We start from the raw sequence: 26,440 nt of genomic DNA, 5'->3' as shown, positions 1-26,440 counted from the left end.
TGGAAAAATGAATAATGAAAAGGTAATTCTGGCCGGTGATTTGAATGGCTGGGTTGGTACAAGGAGAGACGGTTTTGAATCAGCGCTCGGTTTGTATGGAGATGCGAGAGTGAACGATAATGGGAAGAGATTGCTAGAGGTATGTCTGGAATGGAATCTCTTTGTGTCAAATACTTTTTTTGCACACAAGGGAATCCATCAATATACTTGGGAGAGATGTGATGAAAGGTCTATTATCGATTATGTCGTCATTGACTCTAGATTGAGATCCGCCACAGTAGACACAAGAGTGTTCAGGGGGGCCGAAATGGAAACAGATCACTTTTTGGTAGTTTCAAGAGTGATTCTGTTCCAAGGGTGGAGGGCCAAAACGAACAAGGTGGCGGCTCCTTCTAGAGTCAAAGTAGAAAAGCTACAGAATGATGACATAAGAGTTAAGTTTGAAACAGACGTATGCAACAGGTTGATTGCGGAAGATGTAAATGAACTTAGTATAAATGAAATGTGGGAACATCTGAAAGGTAGTGTGTGTGAATCCGCAAAGGTAGTGTGTGGTACAGCGGTACAAGGAAGGAAAAAAGGCGATGCGTGGTGGGATGATGATGTTAAGGATTTAGTGAAAGAGAAGAAGAATGCGTGGTTAAAGTGTTTGGCAGTGAGGAATAAAAGCTCCGCTGAGTATGAATCGGTTAAAAAAGTATACAAGGATTGTAAAATGAAAGTTAAGCAAGGGGTGAGTGAACGAAAACGTTTTTTGAGGAAGGATGAAGGAGTAAAAATGACAAAAAATTTCCAAGAAAATATAAAAATTTTCTGGAAAGAAGTCAAAAACTCCCGAAGTCTAAGCGTGAATGGATGTACGAAATCGATTGCAGCGAAAGACGGAAAAATGGTGACGAATGAAAAAGATATAAAAGAGAGATGGAAAGAGTATTTCGAGGAGGTGTATGAAACACATACGATTAATAACGTTAGTGACGTAAGTACATTTCCCCGAATATGTGTGAATGATGTTTCAAGAGAGATAAGTATGGAAGAAATTAAGAATGCCACTAAGTCTTTGAAAAATGGAAAGGCTCTAGGATTCGACAATTTTGCCGCAGAATACGTCAAGAATGGTGGCGAAATAGTTCTCACATGGTTGCATAGGCTCTTTAACCGTTGTCTGGAGGAGAGTTATACTCCGGTGGATTGGAGAAGGGCAGTTATAATGCCTCTCTACAAGGGTAAAGGTTCTAGGGTGGAATGTGGGAACTATAGAGCAATCAGCCTATTGAGTGCTGTTGGCAAGATGTATGGTCGAATCCTTATTGAAAGAGTGAGAACCATAACAAAGGACAAAGTGTGGGATGTCCAGAGTGGATTTATGAATGGGAGAGGATGTACGGATCAAATTTTTGCCTTGCGCAACATTACTGAAAAGTTTTTGTCCAAAAACCAAAAGCTTTTCTGTGCTTTTGTGGATTGCAGAAAGCGTATGACCGAGTTGATAGAACGAAGCTATGGAAGGTGTTATCTGAGTATGGGGTAAGCAGTAAACTTATCCAAGGCATAGCATCCTTGTACGAGGATAGCACTGCATGCATAAGGGTAAGTGGTTCATTTTCATCCTGGCTTGGCATCTCTAAAGGTGTTAAGCAGGGATGTGTAATGTCACCGTGGCTGTTTAACCTATACATGGATAATTGCATGAAAGAACTGAAAGATTTAAATGTTGGAGCCAGAATGAATAATTTGACTGTCTTTTGCCTTTTGTATGCTGACGATGCTGTTCTTCTTGCCGATAGCAGAGAAGACCTGCAGGCGTTGGTGACAAAAGTGTATAATGTGTGCAAGGAAAGTGACTTATTGATGAATGTTAGCAAATCTAAGATTATGGTTTTTGAAAGAGAAGAATGCAGATCTGAATGTGAAATATTGGTAAACGGAGAGATTCTGGAACAGGTAGATGATTTCGTGTATTTGGGTAGTATGTTTTCTAGGGATGGAAAGATTGATAAAGATATAGAAAGGAGAGTGAATGCTGGGAACAAAGTGAACGGTGCACTGAAATCAGTTATAGCAAATAAAAACCTATCAGCGGAAGCTAAACTGGCAGTGCACAACGGAGTCCTGGTTCCAACTCTAATGTATGGAAGTGAAACATGGAGTTGGCAAAAGAAGGATGAAAGTAGACTGAATGCAGTCGAAATGCGATCTCTCAGAAGAATGTGTAACAAAACGATGTATGATAGATGTGCGAATAGTGAAATAAGGAAAGAATGCAAAGCTGAGATAAGCATTATCGATAAAATTAAGAAAGGTGTGTTGAGATGGTTTGGACATGTAGAACGAATGAGTGAGGAAAGAACGGTAAAACAAATTTATGAGGCGAATGTTAGCGGGAAAAGAAGCAGAGGAAGACCGAGAAAAACATGGCACGATCAGGTATGCCAAATACTTGAAAGTGGTCAGGTTAGGAGTCGTAACAATCGGCGGGTATGTATGAGGAGATGCATGAACGTGGAAGAGGCGAAGAATGTTTGCAAGGACAGAGTGGTGTGGCGCTCTATTCTCTCTGCCTACCCCTGCGGGGAAGCGGCGTGATGGTTAGTTAGTTAGTTAGTTAAATATATTTTTAGAAGTGTAAGGAGTGTATTGCAGGATTGTTAAGCTTCTATGGATAGAGACAAATGTTTTAGGCGTTTCTCGAAGGTTATGAAAAAAGTTGCATCGTTCATGGAAAGATGTGTCCCGTGGTCTAGTAGCTTACACAGAGAAAGAATATCTCTTTTTCATGGTGGGAAATGGAAAGTGACAGGTGAAATTACAATCGACAAGGCATAATTGAAATATAGGTTCTTATAAAATTATTAAACGATTTTCAACACACATTGAATATTTTTTGAATTACGGGATTAATTAACCAAGTGATTTTTTGAAAAAATATTATTATATATAAAGCATTATCATAATTTTGAGTGTGCTAATGTGTACAATCGTGTTAGTCTATCGTCCACGAAGTTCGCGGTAGGGGTAATGAGATTTTGATTACTCGGCACATAGCACGCGGGCGCGTTAGTGAGCAGTGTTAGCTTTTATGTGTGCAGATATGCGGAATAAGTTGGCGCTCGTAAAACTGCCGCTAAAAATGAGTTTATCTCGTAAAGACCCCGGGAGAATGCAGCTACTGTCACTGGCGAGCTACTCGGGGCGGCTGGAATGCGCATAACTACCGACGTTTGGCAATGATAATTTTTCTAAATTACACATTCCGGACCTGTGTGTGGCCTCTTCCCCGCTTATAACATTTGAAACTCGTTTAACTTTGTGTGTAAAAAGTACTCTCGGAATAAGAGAGAGGAAAAGTAGCGCGGGGTGGAAACGGTTCGCGGCAGATGGCTGTAACGTGAAATGTTTGCTTTTTTGACGGCAATTAAAGAAAACTTTTGACTTAAATTTAAGAATTCTTTTAAACTGTCGGAATTTCAAAAGCAACTTCTTAAGAGTGAATATAAATTTGAAATAATAATACTTTGTAACAAACACAACAAGAAAACTAAACACGCCAAATAACCTTGAAATAAATGAGAAGCCAACTGAATATCTTTCAAAATGAAACGGTAAACATAAAAATAAAAGAAAATTGTGAGATTTAAAAATTAACTTTTAAAAAACATAAGATTAAATATTCTAATTACTGCACAGATTTTTAGTAATAATACCGACTCGGAAAGACACCATCCGTAGAGATAATTAAACGCAACAATATGCAATGTGAATATTTGCAAATATGATCATTTTGAGATATCTTTGTAAATGAGTTGATGAGTTAAAAATTGAAATTTGATTTTGAATAAACAACAAATTACACAGCATTAAATATTTCAATTTTGTTCAATTAATGTCTTCATACTTTCCCGCTCGGATTGAAAATAAAATTTTCAATCCGCCTGAAAATAAGTGCACACATGAAAAAAAGGACCGCTTACCGAGGTGAGAAGACATCTCGCCAATTTAAGTTAAACTTAGTTTAAGTGGATAACATTATGGAGTGTGTTAGTGTCGGTGTATACAGGAGAGAGAGAGAGAAAAAGACAATCGACATCTCGACCGCTCGCACTTATCCAAGCGGCGCGATCTTCACGTATCATGTTAACTAACCACACGTCAAAAGGGGACTTTATCCTAGTGCCTCCACTTTCGGTAAAACGATGGAAAGTATTCATTTTAGCGAATACTTAAGGAGCCGGAAAGTGTCACGACTCGCGACCCATATGCACCGGCCCATTCAGACATTAAGGCGATAAGAGGAATATTGGAATGGAACATTTAATATTTATGAAGTTGTGAATAAGTAAGTCGTCACGGAGCTCTTATGTGTTCTATATTGAAACGTTATTTGCATGCAAATGTATTTTTTTGTTCCTTCCCCTCCAGTCGGCGGTGTTGTATGGTGGGGAGAATCTTAACGCGCGGAAGATGCGAATGAAATGGTTCTACAAGATATGCCCTGTACATATGTTCTGTTTGTCGCGAGAAATGATTTCTGGCGGTTTTATTACAAATATTTTCTTTTGCGCGTTACACATTTCACGGAAACATACCGGGTACATAATCATTCGGAGAGCAGTCGGAACACGAGACGCTGGAAAGTTTGGCGTAATAAAAACAAACGGAGCATCATTTACTATAAATTGTTTTCTATTACCCTTGTTACCGTTAAGAAATAAACCAGCGTACTTTGGAATCAAATTTAAAACTACCCGGAAACTGAATGTGCAACAATGCGATATAGGAAAATATTTTTCGAACCGGTCTTTTAACGACTGCAATCCGAGAATTCCATCTTCGGCGGAGTTTGGAGGGCCAAAGTTTTAGCCATAACCGTTTGAATGAAATAAGGTCTCGGTGCATTTGTGTGCACGCAGCGTATGTAATCCCGAGACGACTGATTCTACGTGAATTCCGAACCAGCCAGGACCGCGCGGTAGCCAAGTTCCCCGCCATCGGAAGCGTTCACTAGAGAAATTCAGAAATCATTTCCATATCTCGGGGCAATATTACGGCGAGGAGTTACGATAACAGATTGGCGTTTGCTATCTCGAGATTTTCCCTCAAGCGGAACTGAGAAGAAATAAAAGTCTGCAATATTTATGCGCACACGTCAAATCAAAATAAATCCAAATACAATATTCGATTCTATTTTCTGATATTTAATCAAAAGTAAACAAATTTTTATGAAAAGTAATAACGAAAATATAATACTGTTTAAAAAAAAAAGTATTATACATCGAGTATTCAATCGTTTGTGAATTCAATTAATGTATAAACAAAATTAATTCATGTATTTTTTGCTAGCGTATTTTATTAACTGCATTATAATATTTAAATAAAAAAAATATTTATAACATTCAGTGTTTATCGGGAAAGTGCTGTGTGTAGATAAAAAAAACGCGATGGTTAAATTACCAACTTTAGCAATTTTCCAGGTAAATCTAAAATGTATCAACAGTTTTATGCGATAAAACGATATATTAATAATTCATGTAGAGAGTTATAGGCGGGAAAAGCCTCGACTGAAATTTTCGAAAGTGTTTACATCATTACGACATTAAGGCAAGTGCCAAAGTTTATCCATCAAAATTCTAGTTTCTTCGCGTTCGCTCTGTGCTGCTCGGAATGGAGCGCGACGGACGGAAAGAGGGAATAGAGGAGGCAAGGTTCGGCGGGAGAAAAAGCTAGTCAATAAAAAATGCGAATGTGCAAATATGGCGGCTGTGCTTTTTTGGGTCGTGTTAAAATCAGTCGTAGTCCCGAGGCAACGATTAGAAGCTGCTGCATCGGCCAAATGCTAATATCCTCTTTCTCTAGTACCTACATATAAAGAAAACAAGCGCTAACGCTGAAACGTGAACGATTTGGTCTGCCAGCATTGGCGATAAAACCGATTGAATCGGAAACGCGGACTAAGATGGTCTATGAATATTTAATTCGGATATTTAAATGTCGCTTTGTACATCGTGCACAGTTAGAACAAAATATATGTGAAGTTTTCTTAACTTTTGGGTTAAAATGTTTAATCGATTTTAAAATAATTTTATAACGACTTCTTCTAGAAAAAACAAAGCATTAAAAAAATAACACATATTTTAACTGAAAAAATATATAATGGAAAAAATTGGAGTGAAAATGTACATTTAATTTTCGTAGTTAAAATGAGAAATAAATTATTTACATTTATAATATTTACCAATATAATGTATGTAAATTAAAAATAGTAGTTCAAAATATTAATATTATAATTTTAATTTCATTAATATATAAAACTTTAGTTTTAAACATATACAGCTGACTAAATATTGTACCCACCACTTTGCTTAAGCTGGAATGATAATAAAAAAATATTTTTTGTAAAAGGTAGGTAAAAGAAAAAAAAATCTTTACGTAATCCACTAATGTTGCTATATGTACCAACAAGAAAGACTTCACTTACCGAGTAATTATTAGTTAACAATAAACGTTATATTTTCCCACTAGTATTGTACTGCGAGTTTTCATTTTAAAAGTGATAGAGACTGTAATACTTTAATAACAGAAGGACATGAAAAGTAAAATCCCCTGTTCTTGTACAATCTAAATGGACAAACGACTGCATTTGAATCTAAAATGCATTACTGAAACGCCAACGTCGTTTTATAATGGAAAGGGAATCAGTCCTTTTGTATTCGGACTCCCAAGGCTGCGAATTCGGATATGAGCATTAGCGAGAATGTAAAACGTTGTTTCCAATCTATACAAGTAGTTGAGTATAGATATCCTACTTTAATGCTTTAAATTGTCAGAATCGTATCATGAAAAATATTTAAATTCTATACTGAAAAATATAAAAAGGAGAGAGATAAATTCCATACAATTGGAAATTTTGCATTTATGTATTAATATTAGGTAAATTTTATATGAATGAGTTGTCAATTTAACCTTAGTCGTTATAGGAAATGATACAGATTTTGTTAGGAATTAATAATTTTATTAATTGATCATTTAAATATATGTTGATAATATGCGTCATCAACATATACTAGAATAATATAACATGAAACTGAGAAAAATGAAATTAAACCAAATATTATCCAATACTTACTGTTATGTTTTACAAAAATATTAATTAGACTAAATATTTATGTGAACCATATATATATATATATATATATATATATATATATATATATATATATATATATATATATATATATATATATATATATATATATATATATATATATATATATATATATATATATATATATATATATATATATATATATATATATATATATATATATATATATATATATATATATATATATATATATATATAAATACATGAATTATTATATTAATTATTATATTAATGACCAGACTATGATTTTTTTTATTTGGGTGTGGTGTATGTATGTGTGTCTATATTATAGTGTATGTGTATATATGTTTATAAACGAGCCCGGAATCTGCCTAATTGCGATTAGTGTATATATGTATGTATTTTAGTTTCGGAAGAATGTTTTTTATTATCTTCCCTTAGCCGTCAGATTGGACTGGCGCACCCTTTGCGTGAGAAAGGAACAGGAGCGCAGAAGAAAGTAAGTGGTCGCTTGCCCGCGTAATTGATGGGTGACATTTATGATGTTGATAAAGATGGCGACGTCATTTCCTTTTGACCAAAGCTACCTGAACGCGGCCTTTTCCGGTGTTATTTCTAGCGGCATCAAGATACCGTTAGATGCCGTATAAAAAGCAATAAGTGTTGATGAAATAATATTAGTCCTCAATTTACATAATAAAATGTAAATACCAAATTTTACTTGGAATATAATTATGTTTTCAGTTAAAGGGTATCGAAACGTAATATTTTCATTTTACCAGAAACTTTTCTAACAAATAATTTATTGAAAAATGTATAAAAAATTTAATACCTTAAATGAATTTTTAACTTTTGTAATACTATCGAAAAACCATCGATTTTTAATGTGATTGATATTTACATATGAAATTTTTGGAAATAAAAATACGTACATTTTAAAAATGTTGTTAGTAAAGTATGTACGAGAAATTTGATTCAAGTATAAAAAATGTTATTTTTCGGATCTTATTAAAAAAAATTAATAAGGAAACAGTTCGTGGTAAAAGAAACTACTTTTCCATTCCCTCAAATTTCCATTGATATTCGTGATACGTAGATTGCCGTACAACAGGCGCCGAAATTCTTATTTAGAATTTAAAATATCATACAAAAATTATAGTAATATATACAGGTTCTTCAGGACGGTAAATTTTATTTTTGAAGAAAAAAACTCGAATCTTGCTGTAGAAGTTTCCACGTACATATCTGTAAGAATGTTAAAATTTAAATTCACTTACCTCTGTGTCTGTTGGTTTGTTTGTCGAACATGAGCATCGCATCCTCAATCTGAAAAAGAAAAGGAAATTTTTAGTATAAGAAAAGTTGTTTTTTTCATCAGAAGTTTATATCGAATAGAGAAATATTTAAATACATCCATCTCAATCATCGTACTTGACATAATTTATCACAAACTCCGCTCTTTTTAAATAAATACGTTGGTTTGGGAACGCCGGAATATATTTCGTATTGGCGGGCCTAAAGTAATATTGAGGCAACAGCGGTTACTGAATAAAGAGTAGGAATAATATATCGGACAAGATTTTTTTCCATTTTCTAGAAAAACCTGAAGTGAAAATAAATATAGCTCGAACCGTAACTCTTATAGCGGGGGCGGGTCGTGTTGGAATTTTTTATTTTACAAAGTAACGAAGTAGAAGTAACATTGAATTTTCGCGAAAATAATCATGCATAATTTTATTCATTAATGTTCTATTTTTTTTTTACTTCTCTACAATCCGGGTTATATTGAATGATACCCGTGATTACTTGTTTGCGTGCAGGACATGGCAGTATGCAAAAAGGAATTCCCGACGAAATATAATCATTTCTGTGATAGCGCGGTGTAAGTCAAGATTTAGAAAATCCAAATCTTGTAATTGATATAACCAGATTTTGTTTTATTTAATAATTTTGAGGAGAAAGCTGCTGCGATCTTAAGCGACCATAGGCGCCTATAAAGTCGAATATAAAAAAATATATATATGTCGTAGTTAACCTGTCGGAATTTTATTCTACTTAATTTTTTTAATTCAAAAAGTATTTTACGGATAACATAAAATAATAGTTTTAATCTGTAATTTAACGTTTTGCATATATTTTGGTGCAGTGTTTAAATTTCAAATTTGTGTGCTTAAAATGTTGAATATTGTCCTTTTTTGTAAGTAAATGTAAAAAACATCATAGAAATGTTTAAAAAATAATCTTTAAATAAAAATCAAAATAAAGTTTGAAAAGTAAGAATCAAAATGTATGTTCAATCACCAAAACTCGTACGTTTTTCAATACAAGACATTATCAATAAAAGAAGAAGACTGCCCAACATATCTTAAAATATCAGATCCACTTTTTGTTCTTGATTTAGGTTTAACAATAGAATCACACGTTTGAACCGGTATATACCGGTATTGATACGGTTCCGATACGGTTGAGTCCGTAGAGGGCAGTTCGTTCTATCCGTGGGATGTTGGAGTGGCGCGGAGAATCGAGGGAGGGGGTGGGGGTGTAACGGCTCCCCGGGGTAGCCTTCTACTTCTAACTTACCAATTCAACTTTTTGTTACATTTACAACCGTGACTACGCATGTTGGTGGCGTTTCCAAATTTGGGCTATAGCCTAGTTGATTGTACGCGTATGTTTAGTCGAGGTTCACGCCTGTGGGTGATGTAGATCGCTGTTATTTCTAAACTTTAGGGAATATTGATTTCGAAATGAACATGGATTTATCTTCCTTCTGAAGGAATACTCTTATTTATTGAACAAAATAATACTGAAGATTTGGACGCCATTCATGTTTTTTTTTTCTATGAATTCTCAATAATACCTATATTTATTCAACTCGACCATTAATGCAGCCCAGAACTCATATATGAAAGAACGTATTAATTAAAGTATAAAATATAGAAGTGTGGTTGTAAATCATGGTTAGAATTTTAAATGTTATACTTGTATAAAACAATCATTCCATTCAACGTGTGATGGGTCGTAAACACTGTAAATACCCAGAATTCCATATTTTTCATCATAAATGTTGATATAAAAATATGAAAATAACTCCCAAGTTAAGAAATCCAGATTTGAAAACAAGGAATTGGACGCAATCAAAATGTTGTGAATTTATTTAAAAAAACTCCGTAGTGTGTTAGTATTTATGAATTTATTTAAATACACACTCTTTTAATTCCAGGTATTGTGTAATACTGAAAACCTTTTATCGGATTTCAAATGCAATGTTTATCTACCCCCACTCCATTATTGGAAACACGAAAAGTATGTTTGTATGTATAAGAAATACCGTGAATGTCGCATTCTCAGATATGTTCGATGACAAAAGATCACGTACGAAGCAAAGTGATTCGTAAAAAGTGGTAATACATAAGGACAGGGCGGGGGCATTCGTGTGAGCGAATCGGTGTCGCAACTCGGGGATCAAGCATGACAGGAATGTAAATGAAAAAAAAAACATATTTCATGCGCGGATCGAGGATTCGAATTGGGAATCAGAAATAAAGATTCGGGTTTGAATTCGTTATCGATTGAGAAAATGGAGTAAGGGCTCCTTTTACCAATATTCACTTTTAAAATGTACGCAGTTTTATCTCAAGTTTTTGAGAATAAAAGCGAGCACATTTTATTTGTAAGGAATATATTTAAAACTAGTTTTATCTACCCGATGTAAAAAAATTTTTGAGACCCATATTTATAACTTTCTCTACTCTGATTGGATTTTTTCATTACTTACTGAAAACTTGCTTGATAAAATGAGGAAAAGTATTTTGTAAAATAAGATAGTTATTTTTACTTCATTATAATGTCAGATTATTTCAACGGTAGTTGTGAATGAGTAGAAAGTTTGAGATTTAAAAAAGTAAAACTTCACTCTGGGAAATTTATGCAGTATTATGCAAAAAAGAGTATCTCTTTTTGGTCGTTAAAACGTATATTTTATTTGAACCCGGTAATAAGTTATTCCGGCAGACAGGTGCAAATGGACATTTTGAATTAAAGGACTGTAATAAAAACGCCAGAAAAAGTCAATTGCCGCAACTCTGTGTACTATCCCATTTCCACCGCACGCCAAATGAATTCCTGTTTCATCAAAAACGAAAAAATACCAATATTTTGCTTGCGCCTGCAGAGGCCTGCCATATTAGTTTTGCGGTACTGAAACATCAACATGGATTATCGACTGCTTTGTGAAAACTCGCAAATGTGACATCTATGATAAATGATCCAATTTCAAATGGACGCCTAGTTACTTCTGAAAATATGAACGCTACAATTGTGTGATTTGTATTCATCCATATTTCGTAATTAATTGCGAATTCGAAAGATTTGTGAGACAATTATTTTTTGTCAATTTTATTTATATTTTGAAACAAAATCACGCGCAAGCTAGAAGAACTAAAGATGAATTAATTCAGGAATACGTGGAGCGGTTTCCAAATGTTGAACATTCGGGCGTGATATGCAAACTGTGCGTGTCCGGGAGTTTTTTGCCGGATTATTTGATTTATGAAACATAAACGAAGATTAAAAGAGCGGTTAATGTGTTTATAAACAAAAAACGTTACAAAACACAGACGTGGATACATAATGAAAGTACTTAAGCAAATCGTTTTATGTTTGTTCTAGTTAAAATGTTAAAATTAAATTTAATTATAATACTATGAGCGTATTTTATGACGGTAGCAAGTGAGTATGGAATTATATTTACATTACAATGTTTAGTAATTAATTCATGTTAAAACATTTTTATTTCATGAAAAGGGTTCTTTTTTTAAAGTTAAAAAAGACAAACACAAAGGATTATGATCTTATAATAATGGATCTTAAAATGATTGATGGTTTGGCGAAAAATCTTTTTTTTTAAATCTAAAGTTACTGCGTTTTTTCATCATTTCCAATATATCATTATAATAACGAATTAATTATTCGAAAAAAGTATTTTACAAAGAAGAAAAAACAAGACTTATACAGGTGAGATTTATTGGAGCTGAATTTTCTTAGAGATATTGGCAGCGAAGGAAATTTAAATATTTTACTAATAAATCTATCCTTTTCATAAAAAAGCAATCGGATTAAATCCATAAATTTCTTTCAAATATCTAAAGGCAACGGATAACATTATCATTAAGCCTTAAAAAGGTATGGAAGGCTGCTGAATTATGGCAAATAAAGGCACCGGGAGGAAGAAGGCGAGGTCCGCTGGCGGTCATACATCATTGGCCAGATATACTGCCTCGCCATTCCAAGTACGGGAGACTCGAAGCTTGCTCACCACACGGGGAAATACGGAAAACCAGAGATACTCGAATTACATAAATATGGGACATCGGAGGTACATAACTCACTGAAATAAAGGAAACTGAAAGTAACAGAGACATTCAGGACAACTTCAAAACGTGTTTTATTATACTTTCCCTCGCGAGCGTAGTGCCCATAAAGTACAGGAAAAAATACTCAGAAAAACATTAGATAAGCCATCTCTCTACTTGAGGAGAAAAATGATCAATAGTTTTTAAATTTATTTAAATTCTAACATTAATTTTAAAATAAGTTCTAAAAAAATAAACTTAGATGTAAAGTCGATGAATAAAAAAAAACTACACGTTAAGGTTAAAAGTGACATATTAGTTATTTGTAACTCTTAACAAGAGATAATATTAGAGTAAATCTTGTGACAAATTTGTCATATTAAAAATCATTTAATAAACAATATCTATTATGGTTTACGTGAAATAAAATCTGCTCATTTTAATTCCGCTGGCGTAATTATTGTAATATTAGAACCCCTTGGATTAAATGCTCATATATACGTTGAAAGTTAAAACCAATATAGAGGAGTGTAAGGGTAGAATAATTTTTGGTAATTCAAAATAATTATGTGTTGGTAAGACGTATGATTGTTGATGGGAAACGAATACACGCCGTAACAGCTGCCGAACGAAAGATTTATGTTTAAAGTTTAACCCATTTAAAACACGTGATATTTCGTTACCAAGTTCAGGAAATAATAATTTAAGATCTAGAGGAAATTTCCAGAGAAGTTCAGCCCACTTCGAAGGAACATTACATAACTGAAGTGCTCGAGTTCAACTTTTGTTATAAATGCTTGTCAAATATACGATCCCTACAGGCGTTTGAAAAAAGAAACGCGATTTCGACTTATTTCACAAGGTTTTATCAGTTTTTAAAACCTAAAAGTAAGTTATTTTACCCCCATAGAAATGGCGTAAGCTGTATTACAGAAACTGATGATACCCGCAAAATTGATTTACAAAAGTAGATTGAAAATATCAGATTTGTTTTCTGATAAAAGAAAGATTTACTTATATAAAAAAAAAATTCACGTAAAAAGGATAAAAGCAAAACAATCAATTAGATTGACATAAAGGATAAAAAGTATCACGGGAACTTCAAACGATTTTGTTCAGCTAAATCTCACCCCTAATAAATCATTTATGCAAAATATAGAACGCAGAAGCGCTTCCCTTATAAGTCATCCTCGACAATATTTTATAACAGTCACTTTCGAGACACGAATGCGAATCCTTAGGGCGAAATACAAAAAAAATAGATTGACGAATAGCGCCACGGGGAGTGGTGCCGTCTCTCAAACCCAATTCAACCCCCCTACTGTCTCACTCCTCGCAGACACAGGCCGGGACATCGAAAACAAAATACACTTAAACAGGCTGAACTAACAATATAAGGCCCGTTCACTCGAGAAGTAAGAAAAACCTCTTACATGCCTCTTTTCGGTTTACAATTGGGAAAAACTAACTCATAAAATGAGATACAAGTCGTCTTGTTGTTATTATGTTATATCGTACGTGTACGTCTTTTTAAAGACAACATATTTTCCTGTTGTAAAGAGGAACTTAAGATTTATCTTCGATATGTAATCTTGTATTTTTCGCAGAAACATTTTTACAGGATTTATTGTCAACGTGATCGATTATCGTGAAAATGATGTATCGGTTGGCAAGCAAAGTATAAACGTGGAATTGTTAGATACTATTGATAGGAAGATATTTATACACGCGCGACAATTTTGTGAGAGTAGATGAAGTATCTCGTGTTTTATTTTGTTCTTCGCCGAACTTCGGTTTGCTCAGGGACGAAACACAGCAGTGAGGCGGAATTGTATGAAGAAGCGGTGCCGCGGTTATAATAGTTGCTACCGTAAGGTGACTCGACACGATCCTTCCCTATCATCAAGTGTTAAGTCGACCACATGTTAACCATCTTTCCAGAATACGGGATGGTGTGAGGTGAGTAATACTCTACACACTCGCGCAGCACCTCCTCGCTTTTAACACAGTAAAAGCCTCGGGGTAAATTCCTTTAAGGCCTAATTTAATTAATTACGAACACTATTCGTAGACTGTATTATTTGGATACGGGAAACTTCCGTCGGGAAATTTATACCGAATCCGAAATAAAGTTCAGCGAGATTCCATTTATATAAGACATGAAAAACTTGTAAGCTATAAAGCTTTGTAAATTTAGCTGTCTACGGCATTTTGTAATTAATTAGAGAAAACATTCGGTTAAGAGACATTACTAAGTCGTGGAATTCAGTTCGCGTATATGAAAATAATATTTCAATAGTAATAACTTTGGGGAAGTAAAACATATATCTAATATATATTTAACAGAACGTTAAAAAGTTTAATTAATTTAAACACTTTTCGCATTCACGAGAAATTGATGAGATCGGAAACTGAGGAGGGCATTTAAAGTAAGAGTTTTTCTTCTTCTTAAATTGGAGGCTGGAAACTTCTTTGATTATAAAATGTGTACGCGGGCTCATTAAGTCAGCCCGGGGACGATTTATTCTCGCGCTGTAGGAGAAAAATCTCGTTGATATTATTAATTTATGACTCTATCATTCCCGAACATAAAGTTTAGCACGGGAACTGATGAAAGTTCGGAGTACTTGTCATGGCGGTCACGCGCGACCCGCAAGTGTTACGAGTACTAGTTCGCTGCTTTACGCAAGAACACATTTCTCAAGCAACTAAGGGATGTGGAAAAGTACTTATTTAATCGCACTATAAATTATACTAAATCACTTAAAAACGTAAGAAGTTCACCTAACCGAACAAATTTTAAAATTGTAATAAAAAACATTTCGGACTTAAATAAATTTTAGAATGTTTTCATTAATCGATTCGGAAGTCACTTTATGTAAATATTTAAACATTTTTGTTTTTTTATTAAAGTTGGCAAATACCACTTAGATTTTAAATCTATTGTGAAACCTACATGTTTCGATGTATCCTGCATCATTTTTTTTATTTACGGTGTTTAATAACGATTCGGAATACATTGAAACAAGTGTCAAGACGGATTTTAAGAAATCGTAATAAATACCAAATGAAATTAAAATAATAGTAAAAAAATTCTGTCTCCGTAGTACAGCGATTGCTTGAGGTGCTAGGTTTGATTCTCAGGGGAATCAAAATAAATATTCATAATTTTCAAATCACCTGAGCTGGTACTTGAAGCGTAGTACTAATCACCTTGCCTTCATGTAATTAACCATCGACATAACACTAAGTTTATGCGATACAGTACCCTATGCGTCATTTGGTAAGGACAAATATTAGACGAAGAGGAATATATACAAACAAAAGCTTTGTTTACAGTGTGACAACATGAATTGAATCATAACGTACAAAATAATCTTGTTATAAAATCAATATATATCTTAAAACTTAATTTGAAATTTCGACTAATCTTCTAAGGGAATAAGCAAACAGCTTCTTTCCTTAGAAAATTAGAAGAAACTATGGAAATCGAAACTGGTCGACGTTATAATTAAGTCAAAATAAGATATATAGCGAATTTATAACAAAGTTATTTTGTAAGTTATAAAATGGAAAATCACAAACTTAATGCTTCAAATTCCAATTATAAAATAAATTATTTCTTAATTTACAGATTTGTATAATTTAGAATGTTTATCACGATGCCTTCGTTTATTTATCAAAGAGCATTTACAGATTGTAATAATTTGAAGTGTGAACTAGAACTAGAAACACTTAGATATATTGTAGGAACAATAATTAATTTAATTTAAATTGATTTACTTTGACTAAGTAACTATAATAAATTACTATCATACCGCCTTCTTACATGGGTAGATAGAGAGAATAGATCGCCACATCAATCTGTCTTTGCACACAATCTTTGCCTCATCTACATTCATACCCACAAACCGATTATTCCGACTCCTGACCTGACCAATTTCAAGTATTTGAAATACTTGATCATGCCAAGTTTTCCTCGTTCTTTCTCTATTTTAATTGCCAACCACATTCACCTCATAAATTTGTTTAATTTTTTTCTTCTTCACTCATTCGATTCATATGCCGAAATCATCTTACTTCATTTTATCTGATTTACTTAGAACCTAAATTTTACTTGATAAATACTACTCAAATTGTGATAAGTAAAATTAAAAATTAAAGTTAGAAAAATACCGACTACAATTTTTATATTATTTTATGATAGTTATTATTACCATAAAGTGACTGCCGAATATTTTAATGAAATGAAATTAATTTTTGGTGATTGCGAATAAAAATTACAAAGGTTGAGTCTGAAAAATACGCATAAATTATTTTGAATAATACAAAAGGTTACATTCCTACATTTTCTATGCAAATTTGACTTTTTCCGGTGTTGGAAAGCGAAATATACATGCACAATTGACATTTTTTATAACGAAATAATGTTCATTATATTGTGCATTTTAAATTTTAAAAAATATGTATTAATTATTTTATATAATATAAAAGGTTACACTACTACATTTTTCCAAGCAAATTTGACTTTTTCCGGCATTGGAAAGTGAAATATACTTGTATATGCACGAAATAAATTTTGGATATTATATTTTGTATATTGAAAAATATTTATATATTATTTTAAATATAACAAAAGGTTATACTCCTAGATTTTCCAAGCGAATTTGACTTTTTCCGGTATTGGAAGGCGAAATATATTTATGCACGATTGAAATTTTGTATATTGAATGCAGCACATGGCGTGCGTATCAATATGTATGCGAGGCGCGTGTTGCAGGGAATATGACAAAGTGCGTATGGTGTTCCAACCCTTTTAGTTTGGGGGTTTATTGTTTCGACAGGAACCTCCGCAGATTTGCCCAAGGTCTTGTCACGTGCCTTTACTTAATATGGAAGTCTCGTTCCCAGAGCCAGAAGTGTTGAAACATAAGTATGTAAAAAGAACTTACTATATATGTATAATACTTATGAAGGTTTGGTGTAATTTTCTATAATACTACGTTTATCTACATTTTTTTTACTCGATCATTAAAGCATTTGTGGTTATATATTTAATTATATCATTTTTCTAAAATAAAACTTTAAACCGTGCTGTTGTTTTTTAAACTATATTTTCCTTTATTTTAGTCTTGTTCGTATCAATGCAGTGATATAATAATCAATAATTACATGAAAGCCAATCTTTGCCTTTCGGATACAAGTCCGAGACGATACTTAATAAATAATATATACAAATGAAAAAAAACTTTTTAATGTATGTTTTAGTTGGTAAATACCACTTTATCTTTAAATCTATCATGACACGTGTTTCGATGCAACAACCACCGTATAAAAATGATGCGGAATGCATTAAGACACGTGCCATAATAGAGTTAAAGAAATAATGGGATTTATTAATTATAACTTTAAACTGCAAATGGATAGATAATACCACAATGTGACTGCCTAATTAATGAACGAAATTAGTGAAAAATAACTTATAATTATTTTGACCCTGGAAATAGAGGTAGCAAAACGCGCTAACCGTTTATTGCATACTTAAATGAAGGGGATTTTTATTTAATATAATGTAATTTAAAACAAGTACATATGTTTTATAATACATATTTATATATATATATATATATATATATATATATATATATATATATATATATATATATATATATATATATATATATATATGTATATAAAAGAATTTCATATACAATAATAATATGAGCGTTTTAATGTGTGGTTTTAAATGGTACCCTTTTAAATAACTCTAACAAAATATGTTAATCACCCAATAACCACATAACTTTATGGTGCAGCATAAATATTTTTACGTGTTCGAAATTCAATGCTACCCTCCATTACGCGTAGAATTACCGTTATATATTCATGTACGTAATATTTAAACTAGAGTTTCTTGCAAAATAATGTGTTTAATTCGCCCAATTATTAAGGCAGAAAATACAGAAAAGATCGGAAAAAACAAAATGTAATATTATATTTACTTCAAACGCTTATTTTACGTATAATGTTGTCCATGTACACGGTCATTAAAGCTCAACTATGTTCTTCTAAAATAACAGTTAAGTAGTTAAGACAGAAGTAAAAAGATTGTTGTATCTGTTATAGTTTAAAAAATAGAACCTTAAAATATTTACTCTTATTGAGAACGTGAATAATTTACAACCTTTACTCAAGTATTTTAACTTGTTGTTTGGCCATTAAATTCAAATTGTTCAGAGATTTTATATAACAATTAAAAGCGTAAAAAGGTTGACCGCGTGTTGGAATATTGTGGTATGAAAAAAGGGTTTCTTTTTGGATGAGAGCGCATTTTGTTTTCTCTATCGGTGCGGACCTTGATGTTTGAGTATTCGGGGTTTACAGCACACGTGGGTGACAACACGCTTGTTAAATCGCTCAAAGTCTGGCTTCAAGTTATAATTAAAGTATGCCGCGACGTTAAAGTAATGCCCTTTTCCCTTTCTAGTAATCCGGGCCAGATTGTTTCGGGGCATTTTATATTTCGAATTTATTAACCCTCCCGAGACCAGGGGTTTTACTTAATGGATCATTAATTTCGAATATTTTTTGGTGTTATATCTTTGAAAACGGTTAATTCTTCATGAAAAAGGTTGGGCAGTAGCATTATGGACTTTGACATTTAAAGGGCTTTTCTATTATAGTATCGAAACAAAAAGATTGCCCGTTATTGACGAATCTGTTTAAAAATAATCTTATAATACAATCTATTAATATGCATATTCAAACATAAACTGTAAAATATTTTTTCTTTCAAAGCAATTAAATAAGAACTAATTGTAAAAAAGTTCTTTTTGGATATTTATTCATATTTTCAATTTTTAATGACAGCGAACTAATATTTAACGAATAAAAGGTTATAAAATTAAGTAATGTAGGTAGCAACAACGCCAAAATTTTTAAATAGGAAACATGTATTTTTATCGATGAACTTCGATATATTTGATCAATTGAATTAATAAAAGATACATCTTTTTGTTGTTGTCGTAATTTTACAGCTTTTCACTAACGGGTTGAAGAATTAATTGAACAGCTTCGCAACTATTGATTAGTGTGTGTCGAAACTTAACCTCTAATGACCAAAGAACCTTTAACAGTAAACATCTCAGACAGGTGTGTTTCATATTCGAGTAGGTACAGGGTAGTGGGTATTGATTACCTTTCACGCAAGAGTTTTCACTACCTGACGAATATTTAAGTGCTTACGGAGGAAGTAGACCCCAGAAATGGAGGGTGAAATACAGGACCAAACTTCGACACAATCGGTAACAATAATAACTATAATAATAAAAAACATTATTTTTGTCTATAAAACAATGTATGACAATGTCTACAATATATCCTTTATATAATATTTATTTTTGAGTAGAATATGGAAAACATAATATTGTTTTATGTATAAAGTTTCTAAAAATAACGGTAAAAGTTTTGTACTGACATTTCTTGGTGGAACTGCATTTTACATAATGATATAATCACTAACTAACTAACTAACTAACCATCACGCCACTTCCCCGCAGGGGTAGGCAGAGAGAATCGAACGCCACACCACTCTGTCTTTGCAAACATTCTTTGCCTCTTCTACATTCATGCATCTCCTCATACATACCCGACGATTATTACGACTCCTGACCCGGCCGCTTTCAAGTATTTGACATACCTGATTGTGCCAAGTTTTCCTCGGTCGTCCTCTGCTTCTTTTTCCAACTACATTCGCTCTTAATCACTAAATAGTTTTTATTTAATTATTTAAGACAACTAACTCTTCAGTAAAAAATAACTTTGTGGTTATACAATATTTATGGATAAATATATTTATATTTATATACACACATATAAATTCTATTATATTTTCTCGGTCAAAATATAAATATTTCGTTTCAATTAGTTTTATCTATTGTGCTGGTTTTGGAAGAATGGATTTTACGAATCCAACTCCCTCACTGTCGGAAAGGAACTAATCCGACACTTTATGGTGGCCATAAAACCTTCGGGGACCTCGGCGTCATTAGAACAGGTCATTACTGTGATGGGGAATTGTGGTGGATCAAAAATCATCGCCATACGGCAACCTGATACAATGTATTTATGACGCCCTTTACGACACGGTTATTTTTTACGGACCGTTATTGGCGAATGTGAAACGGCCGAGTGATTTTCCAAAAATAAATACTTTTCTAATGGACTAATGTGGTATACCGTCAATTCGCAATCCAACGTTATAAATCTTTTGATAACCGTCACGGAATGCAGTAAGTAATATATTACCAGATGACTAATTAATTCATGTAAGACTCCGTCATGTTGCAGGGTAGGTTATGTTTTTTAATAAATCGTGTTGTTAGGTATAAAGCTTTAAAATGCGCTATCTTTTCATAAATCACAATAGTTTTTACTCATCACGATGAAAAGTTAAAAACGTTTAGGTACTACAACCTTTTACAAATAGAGTCGAGCATGCAACAGCGGACGGAACTACGAAAAACATTTACACGGTTCAGATTTACGAGGTGCATTTGCGTGCCATTTTTATACCCACGAAACAGTGAACTTTTTCCAATAGTGCCCCGTAAAAGTGGTTGAAAAAATCGCTTCTTATTAACATAAAAAGGAGCGCAAAGGAGCCACGCCACGCGAGGAGGTCGCCGAAAAGAATATTTGATCGATACGCGGACATTAAAGGGCGCTAGTGTTTGTGAGTCAGGTTGTAAGTAACTTGACGGTTATTTACTTTAATGCCAGTAGACATTATGTATTCACATGATTGTTCTACTAATTATTTGAGTTATAGTAGACCAGCACGCACGCCAGTGGTCTCCCTTCTCGCGCACCCCCGAGCACTCTCCACTCTCCACCTTCCTTAATACTCGTACTTTCCCCGATTTATATTCTGGCAACCTCCACCATCTTCCGAATACTTCCAAACACACATTCCTTAGCCGATAACAAAACGATACTTTTTTCCTCCTGAACTTTGTTGTTCGGATGTCTGAAGAAGGGAAACGCTATCGTAATACGCGCTCGGCACTAAAATATATGTATGTTCACGTCGAGGTAGAAGCAGTAAGCATTGACAGGGAAAAAAAGTCATTTTGGTCGTATGTATTTTATTCGAATGGTATGAATTGTAAATTTTTGATTTTGAATTTACAACTAACGGTTTAGAATAATGAATCTTAAGAACTCGTATACTTCATGCTAATGAGGTGTGTTATATATATGATAACTTATAGATTGTTTGATGGTATGAGACTATTTAACAAAAATATAATATTTTTCGATAGGTAAATCAACCAGTATGCTAGAATTTATAATCGATATTTTCCCAAAAACAAGAATCATTAAAAGCGTCGAACCTGTAAAAGTAAGAATACTTACTAAGTAAGAAAATGTACTATCTCAATCAGGTTTAGTTGATTAATCTGCTTTTTATTCTTGGCGGCGGACATATTGTCGTAAAAGCTCCTCCCTGTTTTAAGCGGGGAAAAGAAACAACACAATTGTGGCGGGAAAAATATGGATAACATCGCAGGAATTACCGCTTTATAAAATCATAATTTTAAGCACAATTTGGTAAATCCCTCGGGAGATGAGCGGTCCGGGGAGAGGGGGAGGTGGTGTCTAGGAGGGTGGGAGGGCTCAATCCTTCCGCGCTGCCGATGATTCCTTTAATCTGTCAGACTTCCATGACCCGTGAAATTTTAATGGATGAACGTCGTCTCTGTTCCTCGCGAGGCCCCTCGTTAGCGTTATCTCGCTTCTTTTGGCATTCTCATTTTTTTCTCGGTCGAAACATCATGTGGGGATTGGAGGAGCCGAGCGGTAGTCGCGTGGCATAAAACACAAACGTACATACTAAGTGGCGCGCTTAGTTCCGCCGGAGTAATGTTCATTTTCTGGGGATTTCTTACCCTCGCCGAACGTATGGTAATCCAATACCTTTATTTAAGTCACGATGTTTAGTAATTATGCTTATTTTTCAGACGTTAAATCTTGATAATAAGTATAAGAGCTGGCAGGTCTTTAATAAAGTCTGGAAACATTGAAATATTAAAAGCATTCTACAATCCTTACATTGTTTTTACACAGAAGCAATTAGGATTTTTAGATATTTTGTACGGAGCATCTTTCGCTATATAAACACAAAATTTTTAAAGAGATAACTTAGCAATTTAATAAATTTGAATATTAATGAGAAGATTGTCTATTAAGTTATAAATGAATTAAGCATTTAATTATAATGAAAAATGGTATAAAAATTTCCATGAACAGTTGTTAGACATTTTGAGTGTGTCCTGATATTTGTTCACAAATCTGAGTTTGTATGCGTTCAAAATATTGTGAATAAAATAATTATTGAAAATAAAGGTTAAGAAATTTTTAAATAATAAGCTTTATGAAGGTCTCTGCTACATTAAAAAACTTTAACTAAAAAAAAACTTAACTCAAGCTTCGATGGTGCCGAGAAGTTGCATATGAAAGACAGTGTTGAAATGAGTAAAAATTCTAGGCAGGAAAGACCGAAATTCGGGTAGTATGGTTGGCAATCGTGGGTAGAATAGTGAATGTTAAATGACGGGTAAATACCCAGACTTCCATATTCTTCCTCACCCGTGCATTAGCTTATTAGCATTACCAAAACATAAAAATTGTTAATTCTGATGTTTTACTTATGCTACTTATGAATGTTATACGTATATAAAGTGATTACCGAAACCAGCCTAAGACGGGTTAATACCCAGACTTCCGTATTCTTCTTCACCCATGTTGAGATACCAACATTAGCTTATTAGCATTAGCAAAACATCAAAATGGTTAATTCCGTCAGAAAATACGATATTACATAACAGTTTCGTAAAGTAGCAGTTTCCGATAAAATCCCGCTCATCCGGGTACTGTAGATAACATATGTCAGTAGAACGAGGGCTTTAACTTGCAAATGTGCCAAACTTTTTCCCGCCCTCCTTCCCAGCGATCGTACCTCTCCCGATTGTTTAGCGATTACTCACTGTTTTGTTTCGATCCGAACTAAGTTTGGAATCATGCTTCCATAACTCCGGTTAAATAATTCAGGCGGCAGAATAGGAGGAGGCCGCAACCGCAAAGATTCCCGCCGTCTTCGAGCGGTTGTGCACTACACGGAATTTTACCGTCCGGCAGTCTGATAAGCATGAAAAAATGGACGATTTGCTTGTGCACATGTCCCTTTTTCTCCTGATCGGTGCGCTCGATCGGTGCATGATCACAGTGCGCGTAAACGCAATCACGCTATTTAAAAAAAAATTACTTAACGTCCAAGTGACTCTGAAATCTAGGTACGGCTTATGCAACACCGATTATCATGACCGTACTCAGGCTTCAATTCTTTCAGTTTTATAACCTGTGCCTACTCGGGAGTAGACTTACTCGTTATGTTTAAAGTTACTAATTCATGAGTGAAAAGTCTAGGCAAAAACACGTCGTAGTCGCTTTTATTTGAAAAAAACTGGACTGCCGGACAGTAAAATTCCATGTAGTGCACAAGCGCCCTTCGAGTGCCAACTGTGCTTCGGTCGCGGGTCTGTCTGACGCAAATCTGCATTTAAATCGGAGAGCGATAATGAGGCCGGTCGGAGACACTTGGGCGAGATTATCGGAACAAATGGCTGTCGGAATCCCGGCCGTGTACAGTCAGCGTATCTCTTTTTCCGCAGGAGAAGCTTCCAGCAACTTTCGACTGTCGACAGAAAGTTAACGCGTTGTCTCGCCCTGAAACGTGAATTAAGATGAGCCGATAGTCTCATCGCATACTAGATAACCCGCTAACTCGAATAGGGATTTCACTACTTGGGCACAATTAGCTTAGCTATCAGGTAAAGGCCTAGTATTCGTTATAAAGCAACTTTCTTTTAACCCAGCTGACATTTGACTTTTTTTTTAAACACGTATTGTTTTGAAAAAATAAGTTTTTTCTTCGAAATGAATATGTAGTTTTGAAAAGAAAAGATCAATTAAAAGATAATTAGTTTTTTAAAAATAAAATCAATTTATGTATAATCAAAAAAAAGTCTATACTTCTTCTTTTATAAATTGTTAAACGCATACATTTATTCACTGGAATTACTGGAACGTATAAGTTTAAGAGTTTCCAGTCGGCTCACCAGGACAACTGACGCATACGTGTTTCCCACGAGTAGAAAAAATTCTAAACAAGGTTACTTTATTTATCGTTCATCGAAATTGGTCAACGATGAATATGGGGATTTTGATGTGATCGCTTACATAGTAATTCGATATTCATATCGTGTTGTGTCCCAATTTTCTCATAATTTGTCTAAAACTTGAGCTTTAATCTCTTTTCGGTTTTTACATTAAATTACAAATGTGAAATTTTGGAATGTTACAAATGCCTGTTTTGTGTTACTCGTTAATTCAAATGTATTTATGTAACTATTCTGTAAAATTTCCATATAAAATAACAATAAAATCTTATATGTATTCTTAAAAAAAAGGTCGTGGCCTGACGTCCGGCTCTATTATGTATTGCCGGAAGATAGCTGAATTTTATTATTGCGAGTATGGTCTTAAGACGAGGAAATTACACAAAGTATTACTCGTGATTTACCCCGTCTAGGTGGACGGATACATTTTTATTTCCGTTGTTAAGACCTTTATAAAAAATAAGCCGCGTTTGGATTCCAGATGACGAGCCCCGCTGGATATTAAGGGTGACAGTGTAAAGAGCTGTTACCCTCCTCTGACCCTTCATTGGCTATACGGGATTTAACTCATCCTTTTACGTCTGGGGATTTTGTAATACAATATTTACACGAAATGGAATTATTTTCGAGTGGAATGTTTTCTCGTGAAAATAAAAAGGGTAAGACATGCTTTTCCAGAAAACAACGGTAAATTTAAATACTTTGACATGGCTCAGGATAAATATCGTTGGCTTAATCTATGAAGTGTCTAACTCTATTTAAGATTACTGGATAAGAAAAAAGAAAAGATAAATAATTCAACCATAAAATAAAGAATTTGTCTAATTGTTCTAATATATTCATTTTTCTACCTTTGCATTCAATAAGTAATGGAATTGGTTTATTTGAGAGATTGAGTCTTGTTTAATTTTTATTTTTAAAAGATCTTATGTGTTCTGAATATCTAGTTAAGAAAGAACGTCCAGTTTGTCTCGGTTGGAGGGTAGTCGTACAATGATCGGCAGCTGATTTTCATTCTTACAGATAGCCATTAGTGGCTCTAACGACGGAGGCTGCGACGCGTATCGAGTAACGCTGCAAATTATATCACGTCATAAACACAGCCTGAGACAGATTACCGTCATTAGCCGATCCCCTCGTCTCACTACTGTCACGGCCACAAACAAGCAGGCCGATAACTTGCAATAACAACAAAACAGGAAACTCTACGAACTTTAGCCCGACTGGAATCCGAGTGAAGGGCTCAGGACGCGTATTACCGTTTGCGTATTCAATAGAAGGTTGTACTGCTTCAAATAACTACTGTTTTCTGTGTAATTACAAGCTTAAAAATATTTTTAATTTATGTTTTACTTGGTAAATACCACACTTTCTTTAAATTTAATAAGACATCTGTTTCATGCATTCCGCATCATTTTTGAACACGGTTTTTAAAGCTAAGTCAAAATTTTAGTGTTGTGTACTTGGGACGTTGAAAGATGGAGATGGAGCCAGTTGTTTTATTTTTATTTTTATTTATTTACATATATTTTTTTTATATCAAAGGGAACATAAAAAATAGGACAATAAACACAAGTGTCGTATTAGATTTTACGAAATAGTTGTAATTATTAAGTAAAACTTAAATTAAATATGGTTAAAATAAAATAAATATTACTCAAATGAAAACAAGTGTTTTTTTTAAAATTAAATACACATATTCATTCATAACAATATACTTAAAA

The 26,440-nt window shown here is 33.7% G+C and overlaps 1 protein-coding gene across 24 annotated transcripts in view; it reads right to left on the bottom strand.

Moving 5' to 3' along the window:
* The window catches only part of Rbp6 (RNA-binding protein 6), a 464,382-nt gene that overhangs the window by 94,714 nt on the left and 343,228 nt on the right, over positions 1 to 26,440 (bottom strand). For all 24 annotated transcript variants that reach the window (XM_088264853.1, XM_088264854.1, XM_088264855.1 and 21 more), the window contains one exon: positions 8,401 to 8,449. In XM_088264853.1, coding sequence (XP_088120979.1) covers positions 8,401 to 8,449 — 49 coding nt within the window. The remainder of the gene's footprint in view (positions 1 to 8,400; positions 8,450 to 26,440) is intronic.

Source organism: Brachycentrus maculatus, unplaced genomic scaffold (assembly GCF_059751285.1).
Source record: "Brachycentrus maculatus isolate JH-2025_06_01 unplaced genomic scaffold, ASM5975128v1 h1tg000238l, whole genome shotgun sequence".
In the NCBI taxonomy this organism is placed as follows: Eukaryota; Metazoa; Arthropoda; class Insecta; order Trichoptera; family Brachycentridae; genus Brachycentrus; species Brachycentrus maculatus.
This window is presented reverse-complemented; position numbering and strand designations above follow the sequence as displayed.